Source organism: Chiloscyllium punctatum, chromosome 8 (genome assembly GCF_047496795.1).
Source record: "Chiloscyllium punctatum isolate Juve2018m chromosome 8, sChiPun1.3, whole genome shotgun sequence".
NCBI lineage: Eukaryota > Metazoa > Chordata > Chondrichthyes > Orectolobiformes > Hemiscylliidae > Chiloscyllium > Chiloscyllium punctatum.
In genome coordinates this window covers 76,225,481-76,244,805 of record NC_092746.1, presented here as the reverse complement: position 1 = coordinate 76,244,805, position 19,325 = coordinate 76,225,481, and the positions used below count along the sequence as shown (strand labels likewise).

Here is a 19,325-nt window from a genome sequence, read left to right as displayed (position 1 = left end):
CTCTCTATCTTTTATTGTTCTCACATTATTTGCTTGCACAAGTATTCCAGGCAATTAGCCAGAGGAGAGAAGAACGAGGATGCTATGTACTCGTGGCTGATTCAAGTATGATAGGGGGCTGGCCGAATTCAGCTGGCAGGTTTATGGGTTTTTTGTTCTTTTGAAGTATTTTATTGATTAATGTGTCTATCATCTTGAGAGCTTTATTCTTAGAGTGTATTTGTTTATGCTGGTGGTGGGGATAGTGAGAGACTATCAGCCAGTCTGTGTTTGGAGTGTCTTTTTGTACTGTGCCTGGGCAGAACATTTTTAGACTGAAGTATTTTTTCCAAACTCCCTCCAATGTGGTTGGTTGATTAATGTGTATGACAATATTACTGTGCTGGGTAATGTGGCGGTCTTTTGACTTGGTGTCAGATCTCAGGGAAGGGGAAATTTCTGCCGCAGACACAGAGATGGATAGATCTTTGTGACTGGCCCTTTTCAAGGCCAGTGGGAAACACACTTATGGCATCAGTGATGCAGAACCTTTGAAACACTGGAATTCAAGAAGCCTGGGGAATGAACTTGGGAACAACAGTGAGCGCTCAGGACTGAGGTACAACTCAAACATCAACTGCAGAAACAGTTCAAATTGCTCCCAAATAATACGGTCCAATTGTTCCCAAATAACACGCTACCATCCCATCCTGACCCTACATTAATGGATTAAAATTTAGTCCCTAACTGAAGATTATTACCAAACATTTGCAAAAAATAAAATTCCATTGTTTCACTTTGGGCAGTGCCATGTTTTTAACTTCTATCAAAACTCCACAACCTTTACTTTATCATCCTTTCCAAAATGTCAATTGGGTTATATACAAACAAACGTGCAAGCTCACGGTAACTTCAACAACCATCACACAATTGAGAAATCATTAAATGTAGATTAGCTCAAATGAAGTGGGTTTTGCACAGATAGAAGAGAAAATCTGAGTCGAGCTGAGAAATATACTTTCTCTGACTTCCCCTACATTCAATGCCTATGTACTGCCAAATCAGAAAGAGAAATACTAGTAGCGTCTGGTCCTGAGAAATGTAAAACAGGATGCAGTAAAGCTCTCATCTATTAGTCAGGGAGCTGTAAAATCATTCAAACTGATTACTCTTCAGTTGAGATATTGCACTGAGCTCCTGTCTGCCTGCTCAAATGGTTCAGGTTGATGTCACAGATCCCTGTACACTATTAAAAATAGATCTGGCTGCCCTCCCGGTGTTTTAATCAACAATTCCGCTTAAACTAATATTGGAAAAACAGATTAATTTCGCATTCATCTCATTGCAACTTGTGCAATGTTGCTGGAGGAAAATGCTGCATTTACCAACATAATAGTCAACGAACCTAAAAATGAATTAAAATGTAACTAAAGCACTCAAAGAAATTTAGCATGTCATGATATTACACGAATGCTGATACATTTGATGATTTGTTATTAATTTGCGCAGTATCACTTCAATGACTTAAGTTCAAAATCTACAATGAAACTCCAGGACTGAGGAAGCTCCTCATTACAATTATCTTTTCCATGTGATGCTAAACTGAAGACCTCTCTTTTTATTTATTCATAGACTGTAGGCGTTGCTGGCAAAGCCAGCATTTATTGCCCATCTCTAATTGTCCTGCAAAAGGTAGGACAAGCTGACTTCTTCAGCTGCTGTAGTCCAAGTGGTGTAGGCACGCCTACAATTCTGTTAAGGAGGGAGTTTTAGGATTCTGAGCCATTGTTCTTGCTCAATGAGGAAACAATACCAAAGTTCCAACTCAGAGTGTTGTGAGATTTGGAGAGAGATGTGCACTTGGACCTGTTCCCATGTGTCTGTTGCTCTCGGTCTTCCAGCTGGCAGACGTCATGAGCTTGGAAGGTGCTGCCTTGATGAGTTGTTGCAGTGCATCTTGGTAGGTACTGCACTTTGTTGTCACTGTGCAGCGGAGGTGGAAGAAATCAATATTAAAGACTTGACTGGTCCAGATATTTGTAAAAGAACCCATGCTCTTTTTCAAGGAATACCTGAAGTGTTGTCCCAGGCAGACAATGATTTTCCTTCAAGTATCACAAACTTGATTGAGTTGTTTGAAGAAGTAACAAAGAGGATTAATGAGGGCAGAGCGGTAGACATGATCTATATGGACTTCAGTAAGGCTTTTGACAAGATTCCCCATGGGAGACTGGTTAGCAAGGTTAGATCTTATGGAATATAGGGAGAACTAGCCACTTGGATACAGAACTGGCTCAAAGGTAGAAGACAGAGGGTGGTGGTGGAGGGTTGTTTTTCAGACTGGAGGCCTGTGACCAGTGGAATGCCATAAGGATCAGTGCTGGGTCCACTACTTTTCATCATTTATATAAATGATTTGGATGTAAACATAAGAGGTACAGTTAGTAAGTTTGCAAAGGACACCAAAATTGGAGGTGTAGTGGACAGTGAAGAAGGCTACCTTGGATTGCAATGGGATCTTGATCAGATTGGCCAATGGGCTGAAACGTGGCAGATGGAGTTTAATTTAGATAAATGTGAGGTGCTGCAAATCTTAGTAGGACTTATGCACTTAATGGTAAGGTCGTAGAGAGTGTTGCTGAACAAAGAGACCTTGGAATGCAGGTTCATAGCTTCTTGAAAGTAGAATCACAGGTAGATAGTATCGTGAAGAAGACGTCTGGTATGCTTTCCTTTATTAGTCAGAGTTTTGAGTATAGGAGTTGGGAGGCCATTGGTTAGGCCACTTTTGGAACATTGTGTGCAATTGTGGTCTCCTTCTTATCGGAAGGATGTGAAATTTGAAAGGGTTCAGAAAAGGTTTACAAGGATGTTGCCAGGCTTGGAGGATTTGAGCTACAGGGAGAGGCTGAATAGGCTGGGGCTGTTTTCCTGGAGTGTTGGAGGCTGAGGGGTGACCTTATAGAGGTTTATAAAATCATGAGGAGCATGGATAGAATAAACAGACAAGGTCTTTTCCCTGGGGTGGGGGAGTCTAGAACTAGAGGGCATAGGTTTAGGGTGAGAGGGAAAGATATAAAAGAGACCTAAGGGGCAACCTTTTCATGCAGTGGGTGGTGCATGTGCGGAATGAGCTGCCAGAGGGAGTGGTGGATGAGTTGGACGAAAGGGTCTGTTTCCATGCTGTACATCTCTATGACTCTCTGACCCTAAGTAACTCCCAAAAAAATAGATTACCTGATGAAACTCTTCACGGGGATTCATTCTACATGAAATTGCTGCCACATTTCCTACAATGCACCAGTTGATAACACTTTGCTGGCTGTGAAGTGCTTTGGGAAGTCCTGAAGTCGTGAAAGCTGCTGTGGAATTGGAAGCGTTGACAGCATGCGTATTTACTTTTTATTAAAATTTCAGCCACTCTGTTCACAGTCACAATATATTGGGTGGACGATATTATTGATCAGGATACACACATTATGCCTGATTTGGGAATACAGAGTTGGGAAAATTCCTGACTCTGTAAACTCTACCCCATTGTTCATGTGATTAAAATAGCTTGTCACAGAATGAGATGGGACCTACATATGCCGCCAATTTGGATGAAAATAATTAGTCCTATGTGAACATCTGATAATATCTCCTAAGTAACCAAAAACCAAGTTATTTATCAGAATCTAAAATTAAATCTTCAAATGTATATAACAGCTTTCTGATCCTCAGGTTACCTGAAAAGTCTGAGTGCGTGACTAAGTACCCTAGAATTGTAGTCCCTATTGAAAATTAGGTGAACTTCTCCAGGAGAGAAATTAGACAAAATGACAATGAAAATAAATTAAATACTGAGGCTACTTTGGTTACTCTAATTGAAGTAAGCTGCTGGCTTCAAATATTGTGATTCACCTTGGATTTCTAGATTAACGTAACGTAAGTTTCACAATCTCTTTTATGCTTATTTTTAGGGCATTGTTCTGTAACATTTCCTGTGTCGAGTTAAAGGTTATACTGTAACCATTTCCTATTTATTGCAATTGATGTGTTTATATGAACATATGGAAACATGAAAGTGAAACAGCTTCTGAATTTTTCAAATTAGGAACTTTCTGCCTGGGCACAGCTGGGGTAATAAAAAAAGTTGCTGGACTGAATTTCATCAAACCAAGCCAATAAGTGGGTAGAAAAGAAACAAATTATGGATGCCGAATATCTGATACAAAACTAGAAAATGCTGGAATCAGACAATTCTGGTACTCTCTTCCCCATAAGTACATATAGGCAGGTGTTAAATAGGAACATTTTATTGGATCCTTAATGATGATTTTTTAAACTATTTCTTTATATTAGCACAAAGTGTAAGTTTTATTCTAAAGATTTATTAATTGGAATTTAAAAAGCTTTTTCCTAAAAATGTATTTGTGTGTTCTAAGTAGAAATCTTAAAACTGGAATTTTCTACACTTTTCTGACCTTTGGATCTGCAATCACCCCTCTAAACTTCAGAACAAAGAAGATTTGGCCTTTAAATGGTAAAATACAACATGTATAATAATAGGGAGATGCTGGACATTCAGCAGAACTACGATAAAAATTGTGACTACAGAAGTCAGAGGGTTAGGAATAAAATTCTTTAGGGCTTTTGCCCGAAACGTCGATTTCGCTGCTCGTTGGATGCTGCCTGAACTGCTGTGCTCTTCCAGCACCACTAATCCAGTATTTGCTTTCCAGCATCTGCAGTCATTGTTTTTACCTTATAAAGTTCTTTACGCAGAGTCATTGACGCATCGAATGCTGAGTGGTTGAAGTAGTAAATATTGCATTCTTTTGAGAAACTTGCATAAATACTTTTAAAAACTGAAATGCTGGAAATGGCTTTATGTTGCTTTTGCAAAGTGTCACATAGCCACCACAGGCCACATGGCTGCTTTCTGTCTTGTAAACTGCTATTGTACTCAAATGCCTCAGTTCACTGCAATTACAATATTCTTATTTATCTCCTTTCCCTATTGCTTCAAATGCTTCAAATTGTTTTCCACCTACAATTCTAACCTTACTATGCAATTTCTAATGTTATCTGTCACTACAGTTTGAGGGAAGGAGTGGTGCTGTCCAATTTATCACTGCAGACCTTTTAATTGCTGTGGAAGTGGACACAAATACAACCTTCGTTTGTGGGAGATCTAAAAGTAGCATGCTAAATAATTCTCACAACTTGTCTTTCCAACTATTTTTGTGTTGTCTGCAAGTCTAGCTATAATTCATCTATTTCCTTCCTCCAAGTTATTAATATATCTTGTAAATAGTTGCAGTCCTAGCAGTGGTCCCTGCGAACCCCACTACTGACAGGTTGCCAACCTGAAAAACAATCCCTTATCCCCACTCACTGTTTCATGCTCATGAGCCAATTCGCTATCGAGGCCAACATACTACCTCCAACACCGTAGGCCTTTATGACTTAACCTTTTGGGAGCCATCTTGTTAAATGCCTCAAATGCCCATTATCAGATCCACGATAACCTGCTCCTTATTTGGCTCCATAACATATTGCTCTAGGAAACTACTCCTAATGCACTCTACGAATTTGCATTGCTCCCACCAATGTTTTCTTTTCCTTGCTGTTTTTGAACTTCCATCCAAATGGACTCTACATCAGAGACTAGATCTCTTATAACTGTCTTCATTTCATTTCTTGTTCACAATGCGACCCACCACCTTTTCCATCCCTCCTGTTTCTCCTAAAGGTCAAACATCCTCAGTGTTAAGTTCCCAGTTTGGATCTCCTTATAACCATATTTCTGTAATGGCTATGAGATTTTTCTCATATTTATCTACCTCAATTTGTGGGGCAGGTCATCTACTTTGTTCCGAATGCTTCATGCATTATGATATCCAGCCTACTATCAAATTTCCCTGAACATTTATGGTTCCTAGTAACTCTGTCCCTTCCTCTTAATTTCTGGTAACAATCAACCCTATCAATAACTTGCAATCCAATGTTTTCCTATACTTTTGATTTTATCATTTTCCATGCAACTGAATCCAATTTCCCACTATTTAGTTAAAAGCCCTATCCTAGATATGCAACTCACTAGGACTGTAGTCCCAGCATGAATCAGGGAACCTGTCTCTCCTTCCCCAGTACTGATACCAAGCTCCCGTGAATTAGAACCCGTTTCTTCCACATCAATCTTTGAGCCACGCGCTTACCAATTTAATCTTGTTGACCCTGTGTCAAATTGCTTGTGCCTCAGGTAGTAATTCCGATATCATTACCATTTGGTTTCCGCTTTGTAATTTAGACCCTAACTGCTCATATTCCCTCAGCAGAATCTCTTTCCTCATTCACCTATATCCTTAGTACCTGCATGGACCACATCAACTGGATCTTTCCCCTTTCACTCCAAGTTTCTCTGCAGCTTAGGCGAGATATCCGGAACCTGGGCACCAGGCAGGCAACATAGCCTTTGGGATCTTGGCCACAGAGAACACTATCTGTTCCCCACACTATACTATCCCTGATTACAAATGCATTTCTCTGTCCTCCCCCACTTTTGAATGGCTGCCCATACCACAGTGTTATGGTCACTTTCTTCATCCATCCTATAGTCCCAGTCTCATCCATACAAGTAGCAAGAATCTCAAACCTGTTAGACAAATGCATAGGTGAGGCTCCTTCAGCACTACCTGCTGGACCTGTCTGCCTGCCTCGCTTGTACTCACACCCTCCTGTCCCTGACCACTGACAAAAGAGACAGATAAAGACTTTTAGGAGTCTTCCCCCAAACTATTAACCAAGCTTGTCCTTTCTACAGATACTGCCTGACACGGGTAAGTGGTGCCAACATTTCTTTTTCTTCAATAAATCTTGTCATTTCAAATTTATGTTGTTAGTTGGAGGAGCATTTACAATACACAACAATAGAGCAAACTATTGCTTGTTACTAATATGAATATGCTTGAAACATGTAGAGCATTCCAAAATAGGATGTTGGTATACTAAGAGGATATTAGCTTCATGAATTTATGTCTATCATTTCAATTAAGATGGGGCTGAAACTGTCCTGCACTATTGAAATATCTCATTGTTGAACAGAATGCATGTATTCATCTAGCGCTCTGATGGAAAGTGAATACAGTACTTCAAAGTGAAGACAGGAGGAATTTTGGCAAGAATTTGCACAACTTTACAAACGTTTAGGAAAACTGAAGCAGAAATATCACATTACTCTGCAAGAAAATGTTAAATTCATCTGCTTCTCCACTCTTGAGGAAATTCTTGATCTACAGCTGAGATTAAGTAAAATCTCAGTTCAACAGCAGGACTGATTGTGGTTCATATCACCAGTGACAGGATACCATAGAATGGTGCTCAGGACTAGTAACTGCTCCCAAGACAAATGTAGAACTAAGATTATTGTTGAATCTCACTAGTTGAACAAAGGACTAAGGAGGGAAATCCATTATATTTTGACTCTCATTGATGACTTGGTCAAATTGACAACAAAATGTTTTTAATTAAGCTGAATGCTAGCTGTGAGTTCTGGCAGGTACCTTAGGCCAAGAGGAGAAAGTGAGGACTTGCAGATGCTGGAGATCAGAGCTGAAAATGTGTTGCTGGAAAAGCGCAGCAGGTCAGGCAGCATCCAAGGAATAGGAGAACACGACGGTTGGAAGAAGAGCGCCTCATCTTCCGCCTAGGAACCCTCCAACCACAAGGGATGAACTCAGATTTCTCCAGTTTCCTCATTTCCCCTCCTCCCACCTTGTCTCAGTCAAATCCCTCGAACTCAGCACCGTCTTCCTAATGGGCAATCTTCTTCCTGACCTCTCCGCCCCCACCCCACTCCGGCTTATCACCCTCACCTTGACCTCCTTCTACCTATCGCCTTTCAAACGCCCCTCCCCCAAGTCCCTCCTCCCTACCTTTTATCTTAGCCTGCTGGACACACTTTCCTCATTCCTGAAGAAGGGCTTATGCTCGAAATGTCGATTCTCCTGTGCCTTGGATGCTGCCTGACTTGCTGTGCTTTTCCAGCAACACATTTTCACCTTAGGCCAAGAGTCAAGATCGCTTACTGCATTTATTACACTGTTAAGGTGGCATTGTCTTACTGTCTACCTTTGAGATCTCCTGTAGAGCAGAGATTTTCCATAGGACCATGTCTAGATTCCTGGAACAACTTTCTATATGGATGATATCCTGGTGCATGGTAAAATGAAGAAAAAACATGATCTGAGGTTTCGGAGCAAGTTAAAGAAACATTATAGAAAGCCTTACAAGCAATCGAGAAAGTCAATTCTTGAGAATTACATTTGTAGGTCTTCTTGTCCAAATATCATGGTGATTCCAAGAAAGACAAGAGCCATCAAAAAACTACTGACACCAAAGTGTGATGGTGAAGTACAGAACTTCATTGACATGGTAAATCAAGTGGGAAACGTTATCCTCAACCTCTCCCTTGCTCAACTCAAAAGAGAGCTTTTGAAAAAAATCAACAGTGATTTGGTAAACATGGAAATGATCCACATCTTACCAACTGGGCCGAGAGAGAGAGGTTATGGGGCTTCAGTGTTTCTCCTGCTTAGGGCCCCAAAAAGATGTCAAAGCCATTGTGTTTCCAATACATAGTCACATTTCAACCAGGTAGTTATGATTATTTTTACTGCATCTCAGATCTCAAATCTCAGATAGAAATTTAATTACCATCCCTTGCATTTTCCTGACATTGTAGCTCCTAAATGTGTGTAGCATTAAATGAGATATATCACTTTAATTTGCAAGTAACTAAATACCTCAGTGATTCCAGATTTCCTGCCTTCCAGTCAGCTGAAAATTCCTTTTGATAGACTTAAAACTGTTCACTCTTCTTATCGTACTTTTTCGAACTACTGCTCTTTTTTTCTCTCTCTCTCTTCTTCGCCTTTGCAGTCTTCTTCTCTCTCTCACCCCTTTCAGCTTCCAGTTCTTCCCCAGCCTCACTTACAGCCTCCTTCTGCTACAATATCTCTCTAGGATCTGCCTCCTCTGACTCCTCATGCAGCTTCATTCTTCTTCTTATCCCCTTGCGGCTCCTTCTACACCCTCCAACCCTTCTGCTTCCACGTTCTCCTTTTTCCTCTTCTCCTGCTTCCCACAAATATTCCCTCTCACTGTCAGTCAGATGCCACCAACACAGCTTGGGTCCCTGAAAACACAGGCCCCAGTGAATAGCATTGTATACACCTCTCTCCCTGGTCCTACCTAACAATTAGTGCTAATATCAACGTACAATTTATATAAATGATTGACCTATTACAATAGATTCAACATGTAGTTTGCAGTTTGCAGACAGTGTACTGTCACCATTACACTTTACAGAATATAGGTGAAAGTGAGGACTGCAGATGCTGGAGATCAGAGTCAAGAGTGTGATGCTGGAAAAGCACAGCAGGTCAGGCAGCATCCAAGGAGCAAAACCAATAACTGATGTTTTGGGCTTAAGTCTGATGAAGGCTTTACAAAATATGCAAGACATTGAGGTCCAGTGATTGAAGGATCTTTACTTTTGTATCTCTTTCAAGGACTGGTATTTTTCTTTACATAATCAATAGCTATTATAAATCTGTTTCAATGCTTAAAGGTGATCTCAGCTCTGTAACTACGTATCGTTTTTTCACAGGTTCAATTTCAACTGGTATCCAACAGAATGGTATAAAAGAAATCCGTTTCTAAATTTTCTATCCACAGATGCTGAACATTTTTCTCCACCATCAAATCATATGTGTCTCCAAAGCACTCTGTTTTTATTATTCATGAATGCACTCTTCTCTTTTTGTTTTTTTTATTTTATCAGACCTCTTTTTATTATACCCCAAAGTCTTCCTGCACAAAACAGATCATTTCTATTACCCATCACCATGACCTTGTTTTGTTTTTCATACTAACCGTCACCAGTAAATCACCAATGCAGCCAATTAGATATTTACATGAAAAACCTGTTCATGGCAATGCAAACTATCCAAAGTAGGATGGAGAGGTAAGGAAGAGGGGAAAAGGGCTACATCAAAATTCAATTGGAGAGGGAAATAAAGCAGTGTATCCCCCACAGTGCCCACTTCTCTCTAAAGGCATCGAGGACCTTTGTGAACATTGCATGTTCCAAGGAATTAAGCCCATCTTAAATCGGTTTTTTAAAACAATAGTTGCCATTGTAAAGCAAATCGTGGACTCAAATTTTCACATCCAATTGCATTTCTGATCTTGAATTAGTTGTTCAGTAGCTATAACAGTCCAGAAGTGCTGTGCTCAAACCAATGGGAGGTTTTATAGTTGTTGTATAATTTGAAGTGTTTTTCCTGATACTTATTTTCAAAGACAATCAAGCAACTTGTAAAATATGATTGTGAATAATACAGCTTTGAAAATTAAAACTTATAGGATCAATAAACAGTTCAGGCTTTAAACCATCACAAAAGCTAATTTCAATGACAGCAGAGGCAATGTCTATTCTCTGAAAATCAAAGGAAATGAAGCAGATCAAGAGTGTTTATGTCATTAAAGAACCCATCGCACCAGTTTAACTTTTTCAGATAGACTTCTACCAAAACCATTGAAGATTCTTTGTCAATGTTAACTGAGTGAAAAGCGAATTTCCTTTTTTTTGGAACAGGCACAGAACAATGAGAATTTTGGCCATTGGCAGTTCATAATAATAGTTCACAGCTACATGTGGAACCTCATGCATTACAGAATAGCTCTGATGAAATAAACAATTTAAGAAGGATAATAAAATAAACCATGTTTAAATTATTGTATAAAGTTTGTGACATTTATTCAGAACTGAACTGAAATGAAGCATTACTGTTGAATTCAGCCATTTGCTAACACATTTCAATAATAGCATAATTATTCCTGTCAGAAATGGTACAATATCTACAAGCTTTTGTTCTTAATGTTATATGCCCATTAGGTTAGATGCACAACATTAGTGAATTAATGACAATATGATGTTGACAATCTGGATGCAATTATAATGATTTCATGTATCATTTTCAATTGGGTGAAGGCAGAGTCTCTTGTCCAAGTACTCATATTCACACAGGACACTAATTGTTTTTGATTGTCAGTGAGATTTATAGCAATGATGGAAAGAGGTTCTAAGATATTCAAGACTTTATCATTATGAATTGAAGGGCAATTCAGAATGCTGCCGTGCTTATTTTTGAGAAGCCAACATAAGAATCATGAATAAACTAACTGAATGTGTCATCTAAATAATTAGATAGTTATATCTGCATGCATGTGCAGCGGAAGTTGATTCTCTAATAGCAATAAATGTTTCTATAAAGTTAATTGTTACACAGCTCACATGCAAGCAATGAGAGGAAAAATATTATATCATGTTAATAGAATGTTATTGTTCATCCAAACCCTGTTCCCGAAAAATGCACCATTGCAAAACTAAATTACTCCTCAATTTGAATTCTTACCTGGATATTCATTCCTGTCTATGTCTGAGCCTCCTCTTAAGGTAAAGCCAAATCCAGGAGGCATGGACTCTGAGGGCCACAAACCTTCCAGGACCTGCGATGGCTTGGAATTTAACCCACTGCTCTGACCATTGTAAATCAGAACTTTGCCTCTCCTATCTTCACCCCCAAAAGGTACACCCACTGCGATATCTACATGAGGAGAAATAAATAAAACAGTATTAAATATTTAAAATGGCCAGTGGAGGTTTTATTTCCCTGAATCTCTCTTTAAATATAATGATGTGTGATATCACATAACACAGTGTATCGCCGGTTTGGTACAAATTAGCCCCATTCTAATATTGTGAAAAATATTCCGTATGTTATATTTCTACCAGGTCCCATCATAGGTCACAAACATCTTTTATTACCAGAACTGAATTTATACTTATTACTATTGGTAGACATAAAGTAATGTTTGGGATATAGGCTGCCCTTCCATGCTGTATCAGTCTATAATTCATTGATAAGTTCATGAAGTTCACTGTAATTGCATATTATCACCATCGTTGAATATGTTCTCACTTCCTAGATCTGTGCCCATCTCTCCCATAATGCTTGGTGTTAATCTCACCAAACAAGCTTCCACTTCTGCATACCAATGACTGAAAACCTCATATTGTGCCCTTATCATCTGCAGACTCAATAATTCCAAATTGAACTTAATATTTATTATTAAAATTATTAAACCTGACAAATTAAAGAATTTCCACATTTCTGTCCAGCCTTCATCCTACTTTCTATAAACTTAATTCATCAAAAGAACTCTGCATGCATTGTTTTATGCTATATACCATTCATTCATCATTCTGAAGCTTTCTGGCCCAAATGTGCATCCATCAATCAAAATAAGCATCCTTTGGTTTAAACTCCTGGGTGATCTTGATCTTGTCTTTGTAACCACCTCCAGCCTTACAAACCTTTATCACAAAAATACTGTCTTCAGCAATCTTATGTTCTGGACTTCCCAACCTAAATATCTTAACTGACTTCTTCGCCTTAAGATCTTCCTTAAAACCATGTGTTTTTAACCATATCTCCAAATACCTCTCCCACACAATTCTCTGGTTATATTTCTGTAAGATGCCTCAGCAATATTTACAGATACACCAGAGAAAGCATTCTATCTTGGTGCATAATGGCTTGGTCTGGCAACTGCTCTGCCAAGGACCATAAGAAACTATAGAAGGTTGTGTTCACATCCTCCCAGCTTTGGACTCCAACTACATTTCTCGTTGCTGTGGAAAGGCTGCCAACACCATCAAAGACCCCTCTCACACTGGTAATACTCTCTTTCAACCTCTTCCATCAGGCAGAAGATACAGAGTTTAAACACAGGTACAATAGGTTCAAGAACAGCGTCTTCCCGACTGTTATTAGAGTGCTGAATGAACCTTGCTAATTTCAAATCTAATGTTGATCTTGCTTTTGTGCACCTCCTGTACAGCCATAACCTTGTATGCCTCGCACTGTCTAAACACTCTATGATCTGTATGTCCTTACATATTATGATCTACCTGTATTGCTCGCAAAACAGAACTTTTCCCTGTACTTAGGTACAATAAATCAAATCAAAATCAATATCCTTACATGTTAAAGATATTGCATACATAGAGATTGATTTTGGACAGAAGTGCAGATTTTTTTTACTTTCCTCTTTTTATTATAATTAGTGACCGGACATTATCAGGAATTTATTTGATTTTAAAGGCTCTTTAGCAATTTAAGGATCTTGATCTCATTTCAGACTTATAACTGGCCACCTGCTGATTCCATCCAGTCAATGGCATTGGAGGATATATAACATAATAACTTGATTGCCACCGACAACATAAACTCTTTTTGCTCTGATTTTTCTTTGGTATTCTTGTTTTTTTGTAGAAGTACTAAACTGGTCCAGCACACAAGATCACATTTTGCTCTGGTTTAGGTCAACATCTGTTTAGTGGCCCATGTGTGACAATTAAACAAAGAAAGGCAACTAATAAAGAAAACGGTGTGAAAAGCCATAACAGGAAATGAAGTTCCAGTTCTGAGCACATGCAACAAGGATCTCCAGCGGCCTGGAACAGAAGGGAGGTATAATGTACTATCTAAATATGCTATGCACAGAACTGGTTCTGGCTTTACTGTCTCGATAACTGACATTAAAAAAAAGCCTTATGATTGCAATGGTAAACTTAAAATTGTGCACAAATTTCCTAAAGTTGAGTTTGCTGCATCGTAGATTGAGAATCACAATTCATAACTGTCTTCCAGTCATCTTTTAGCTAGGAATAATAATGTCCTGTAAATATCTGCTTGCACGCATGCACAGAGCATCCAGATACTGGTTAAATCATAACAAAACAAAAATCAACAGAACAGTCAGTTCTTTAGAAATGCTTTCTTCATATTAAACTGCTGTTGGCGTGAAGCCAAATGATTGTAAGATTACTTCCTCAATGTCATCTAACACTGCCTGTCTAAATTTAATTTAGCTGACTGCATATCTGGACTACAGTGTAAACCTTTTCCTGAAACAATGCCAAAAACAATTTGAATTAATGTAAGCTGTGCAATACAACTATTTTATCAAACAGTTCTCTTTCCTAGTTCCATCTTTGTTTTTCTCACAAATTTTATATTTGTTCACTCTCATGACTATTAGTATATTTTCAAAGACTCTTTCACATCTCAGGTTTAAAAGCATTTGACCTTCGTGAAGCACACATTGTATATAATTCTAAAAATTAAATTTTAGAAAGCAAACATAACCAGCATCAAGAGCACCTACAGCTCAGTCAGAAAAATTAACTGTCTTTAACAGAGCTGCTCTAAGAAACATTTAAACATACTTCTTTAGAGTGTGTTGTAGATGACACTGGGAATATCTCCATAATGCTTAAAATAATCTTGAAAACTGATATTTACTATATATTATAGATTCAATTACATAAAGTACTTGCTTCCTCTAACCTCTCTTTAATGGAGATATCACATAACTATTTTTGTTCAAATGATATATAATTAATTGGTCATTCAGAAAGAGCTAGGTACTTCTCAGTATTATATGCCAATGATTATCTACAACAGATGCAACACACCATAATATCCATCTTGATTCACATCTGCCAAAGGTGCGACTGCACTTCCAAATCTTCCAAATACTTCCATTCCCAATAGTTTCTGAGGGTCCTTGAAAAGGAACTCTTCCTCCTGCAAGTAAAGATAAACCAGCCCAACTTCCTTCAACTTTCCATCAGACTCACGGTCCATGAAAAGCGGAGCACCGACTAACACGTCATCCAATCTGTGAAACACATCATTTAAAAACATGGAAATGCAAGGGTTAGAAATCATTATCTTTGCCTTCTTTTAGTTTCTCAACTACATTAGTAGTTGAGAATAGCAATTACATTATGGCTACAAAAAGAATGCATTCAAAACACTAACTAGATTTCAGTGGGATGGAAATAGCTATTTATCCTTCTTGTACTTTAATTAAGTGTAAGGAATGCATTATAAAGGAATATTTTTATTGCCAAAATCATAATGACAGTTTTTACTGTTTCTATAGAGAACACTTTAAATTAAGAAAAACCTATGGTCATGGAAATTATTCTAATTTTATGTACAGAATTAGAAAATCACATTGTTTACAATAGTTATATGGAGTGGATAATCTGAGAAGGGGTAATCAGTCAGACAGATTGCATCTGTGTGTATGCATGTGTGTGCTTGCGTATGTGTGTGTGTGTGTGTGCACACGTGTGTGTGTGTGTTGCGTGTTAGAGGCAACGTACCAACTTGGACAGAAGCTTAGCTGTTTGGCAGAAGATAGAGAGTGGGGATAAAAGGGTCCTTTTCAGGATGGCAGCTGGTGACTAGTGATGTTCCACAAGGATCGGTGTTGGGAACCACAACTTTTTACTTTATACGTGAATGATCTGGATTAAGGAACTGAAGGCATTCTGGCTAAGTTTGCAGGTGATACAAAGATAGTTGGAGGGGCAGGTAGTATTGAGGAGGTGGAAAGGTTTAGACAGGTTAGCTGAGTGGGCAAAGAAGTGGCAGATGAAATACAACATGGGAAAGTGAAAGGCCATACACTTTAGTAGGAAAAATAGAGGCATAGACTAATGGGGAGAAATTTCAGAAATCTGAATTGCAAAGGGATTGGGAGTTTTGGTCCAGGTTTCTCTTAAGGTAAATTTGCAGGTTGAGCCTGTAGTTAAGAAGGCAATACAATGTTGTCATTCATCCTTACAGGACTAGAACATAAAAGTTGAGATGTACTTCTGAGGCTTTATTACGCTCTGGTCAGAAGACATTTAGAGTATTGTGAACAATTTTGGGTCCCATACCTCAGGGAGGATGTATTGCCTGTGGACCCAATCCAGAGGAGGTTCACGAGAAAGGTCCCAGTGATGAGAGACTTAACAGATGAGGAATGTTGAGGACTCTAGAACTATACTCGATGGAGTTTAGAAAGATGAGGAGGTACCTGATTGAAACTTACAGAATACTGAATGGCCTAGACAGAGTGGATATTGGGAAGATTTTCCCATTGGCAGGAGAGAAGAGGACCCAAAAGCACAGGCCGAAGATAAATGGAAAACCTTTTCAAACAGAGATAGGGAGAGACTTCTTTAGCCAGAGAGTGGTGAATCTGTGGAATTCATTGCCACAGAAGACTTTGTAGGCCAGGTAATTGAGTATATTTAAAACAGAGATAGATAAGTTCTTGATTGCTAAGGGGATCAAAGATTATGGGGAGAAAGCAGGAAAGTGGGGTTGAGAAACTTAGGGATGAACTCAAATTTCTCCAGTTTCCTCATTTCCCCTCCCCCCACCTTGTCTCAGTCCCAACCCTCGAACGCAGCACCACCTTCCTAACCTGCAATCTTCTTCCTGATCTCTCCGCCCCCACCCCCACTCCGGCCTATCACCCTCACCTTGACCTCCCTCCACCTATCGCATTTCCAAAGCCCCTCCCCCAAGTCCCTCCTCCCTACCTTTTATCTTAACCAGCTGGACACACTTTCCTCATTCCAGAAGAAGGGCTCATGCCCGAAATGTCGATTCTCCTGCTCCTTGGATGCTGCCTGATCTGCTGCGCTTTTCCAGCAACACATTTTCAGCAGTTGAGAAACTTATCAGCCATGATTGAATGGCGGAGGAGACTCAATGGGTCGAACAGCCTAAGTTCTGCTCATAAGTCTTTTGGTAACAGTTATTCAGGAGTTAGAGTGGGCTTTTAATTGTCTAATGTTTCCTGGATAACGATTAGCTCTCCAAGTCACACATGGAACTCTCTAAATTCTCTGCCTCAGATGGATTCTTCCACAGGGTTCCATCTGCTGGGGAATTACCCATCAGAATCTCGAATTTCCCTGGCAATTAACAGGGAGCCTTGCTGCAGGGGAGGCCAGTGGGCTGGAGGCTAAGCAGGATGTGCGGAAGCTCCCTGCACTAATTTACTGCAGGCCCTTTATAGAAAAACTGTAATGTTTATCTTTTTAACTTTATTTCCCATTTTTCTAACTCATACTATGAATAAATAAGATAATATATCATATTTGCCTTATTTCTCTATTTTGCATCTTCGATCTGTACCTAGGTAACTTTGTACATATGATGGTGCCATGTGGGGTGCCATTGTAAACTTTTCACTGTACTCCTGTACTTGAGTAAATGTGACATTAAAGCAAATTCTATTCTATTCTATTCTACACATGGGGTTCCATCTTGTCCTGATGTACAATTCCAGTCTGCACTGGTTCAATAACTAGCTGGTCACCAGAATATCCAGGTCATCCCCTTTTCATGTAAGTTAAAACACTGCATCAAAGGATTAAAGTAATGAGACAAACAGTTCCTTTAAAGGCCTTGGAATAAGTTAACAAGCAAAAGGAAGTTTATGTGTGACTGGAAGTCCCAACAGCACACTGTGGTAGTAGAAACGTCTTGGTTTGATTTTCTTTTAGTTGTTTCTATATGTAGTTTGTACTCTGAGTTCAATAGCCTTGTGCCAATTTTAAGGTCAGGGAGTGGAAGGCCATCCTGCTATCGGCCTCTTCAAATAACAAGAGCTACTCGGAAATAGGAAAATTGGTCAGGGTGTGACATTCAAACACTCCTTCCTTCCTGAGAAAGGTGGGGCATCAAATGTCAAATACTGCTCAACATTTCCTTTTTAATGGTTCAACTGGCATTTCAAACCTTGCATGTGGAAATCTTATATTTGAACTTTTCTATCTTCCTCTCTGTTATAAGCATACAACAGATTGAACTGGGTATTACTTCTGTCATGGCTGTGCATAACTTCAGTCTTCCAAAGCATTATTGAAGGCAGAAATTAGTAGAATTGTCTGGAGTACAAAAGTCTGCTACATATTATTAAACTAAGATGCATATTTAACAAAAACATGCCAGGCTGAGGTAAGGGACAAACAATAGTTTGCATTTATATAGTGTCCTTAATATAAAAAAAGGTTTCACGTCACTTCACAGTAGGTGTATGAGAAACCAGACGTTGATACAGGAATGGAGAGATAGAGAAAGGGGTAATGGAGGTGACTGAAGATTTGGTTAAATCATTTTAAAGATGCTCCCTCATATTTACAGTGCCAGCATTCTCTCTGACTGTGCACTGCACACATTTCTCATCAAGGCTCATGGACAACAACCCACAGTTTTGGTGTATCATGTCCACTTAAGTGCTCAGACCACCTTACCTTCACAAACTAATAACATACTGCCTGCCGTCTGCACTTCCCACTCATCCACTGAGGGCACTCACCACCTGTCCTGCTCATGCATCACCATTGGCCCATCTCCTGTAGTCTAATAGAATGAGCCCTTGACTGTCAGTGGTCCCTCTTCACTCCACTAAGAACTCTTCCCCTTTGACCTTTGTTATTTGTTTGCAATGGGTTTACCACATAAGCTGCTGGCACATGCTGCAGTTTGACACTGACACACCACGATGTATACAGCCAGTTATGCACTCCCTTTTGACTGACAGCTTGACTGTTCAGTGCTCTCACAAGCTGCTTGCCTCACCCTCGGTGTTAAAAACAAGCTAAACGGCAGGCACAGGTCATAGGTGAACTCAGTGTCATGGTCAGTGTGTGCTCAGAAAAGGCTACAAAGCAGACAGTGGCTGTCAGCCTTAAAGTTACATGCCAAGGTGAGCAACTGGTAAGAAAGTGAAACAAAAGTCATAAGATGTGAGTATCTATGTCAGTACAAAATGTCAGGCTGTTCAGGTGTACAAGATTTGCAACTGTGCCAGCCTGCAAAGAAACAAGTCAGAAACTTGCAAGTTGTAGCTGTCTGTCCACTCAAAGTAAAGTGTTAAAGAGCTGATATAGTGTCTGAGTTGGTGAGAAGGCATGATGTGGTGGGATTGATGGTTTGCTGAAGCAGAGTTGAGTGGATGAAGGCTGAGGAGGATGGTGGTTGTGAAGCACACAGAGATGTTGTCAGAAGAAGCACACAGAGATGTTGTCAGAAGAAGCAATTGCATGATGCCTGAGACACGTACTCAGTAACCTCTCTCTTATCGCTCCAAAATTTGCTCCAGCGAGTTTCTTAGTGGTGAAAGCAAGAATTGGACATGGAATGCATGTCGGGCAAATTGAGGGCTTAGTGTAATGCAAATGCATGAAAATAACATAGTCACTGTTCTCCACTTTAAGATGAGGTTCTGACGTTGCTGAAGGCTGAAATTCTTCTCAGCATCAAGAATCTGACATCACCCTATTTTGTCACCATGCTTACTATTATTCTCGTTAACATCAGGGACGGATAACTTCAGTCCACTATTTTAAATTGAGAACTAAAGTATTAAGC

At 39.4% G+C, this 19,325-nt stretch overlaps 1 protein-coding gene across 1 annotated transcript in view; it reads right to left on the bottom strand.

The window, feature by feature from the left end:
- The window catches only part of itga8 (integrin, alpha 8), a 219,569-nt gene that overhangs the window by 145,046 nt on the left and 55,198 nt on the right, over nucleotides 1-19,325 (bottom strand). Inside the window, exons 12-13 of the mRNA XM_072575823.1 lie at nucleotides 14,573-14,778; nucleotides 11,445-11,636 (exon numbers count right to left, since the gene is read on the bottom strand). Of these exons, the coding sequence (XP_072431924.1) occupies nucleotides 11,445-11,636; nucleotides 14,573-14,778 (398 nt within the window). The remainder of the gene's footprint in view (nucleotides 1-11,444; nucleotides 11,637-14,572; nucleotides 14,779-19,325) is intronic.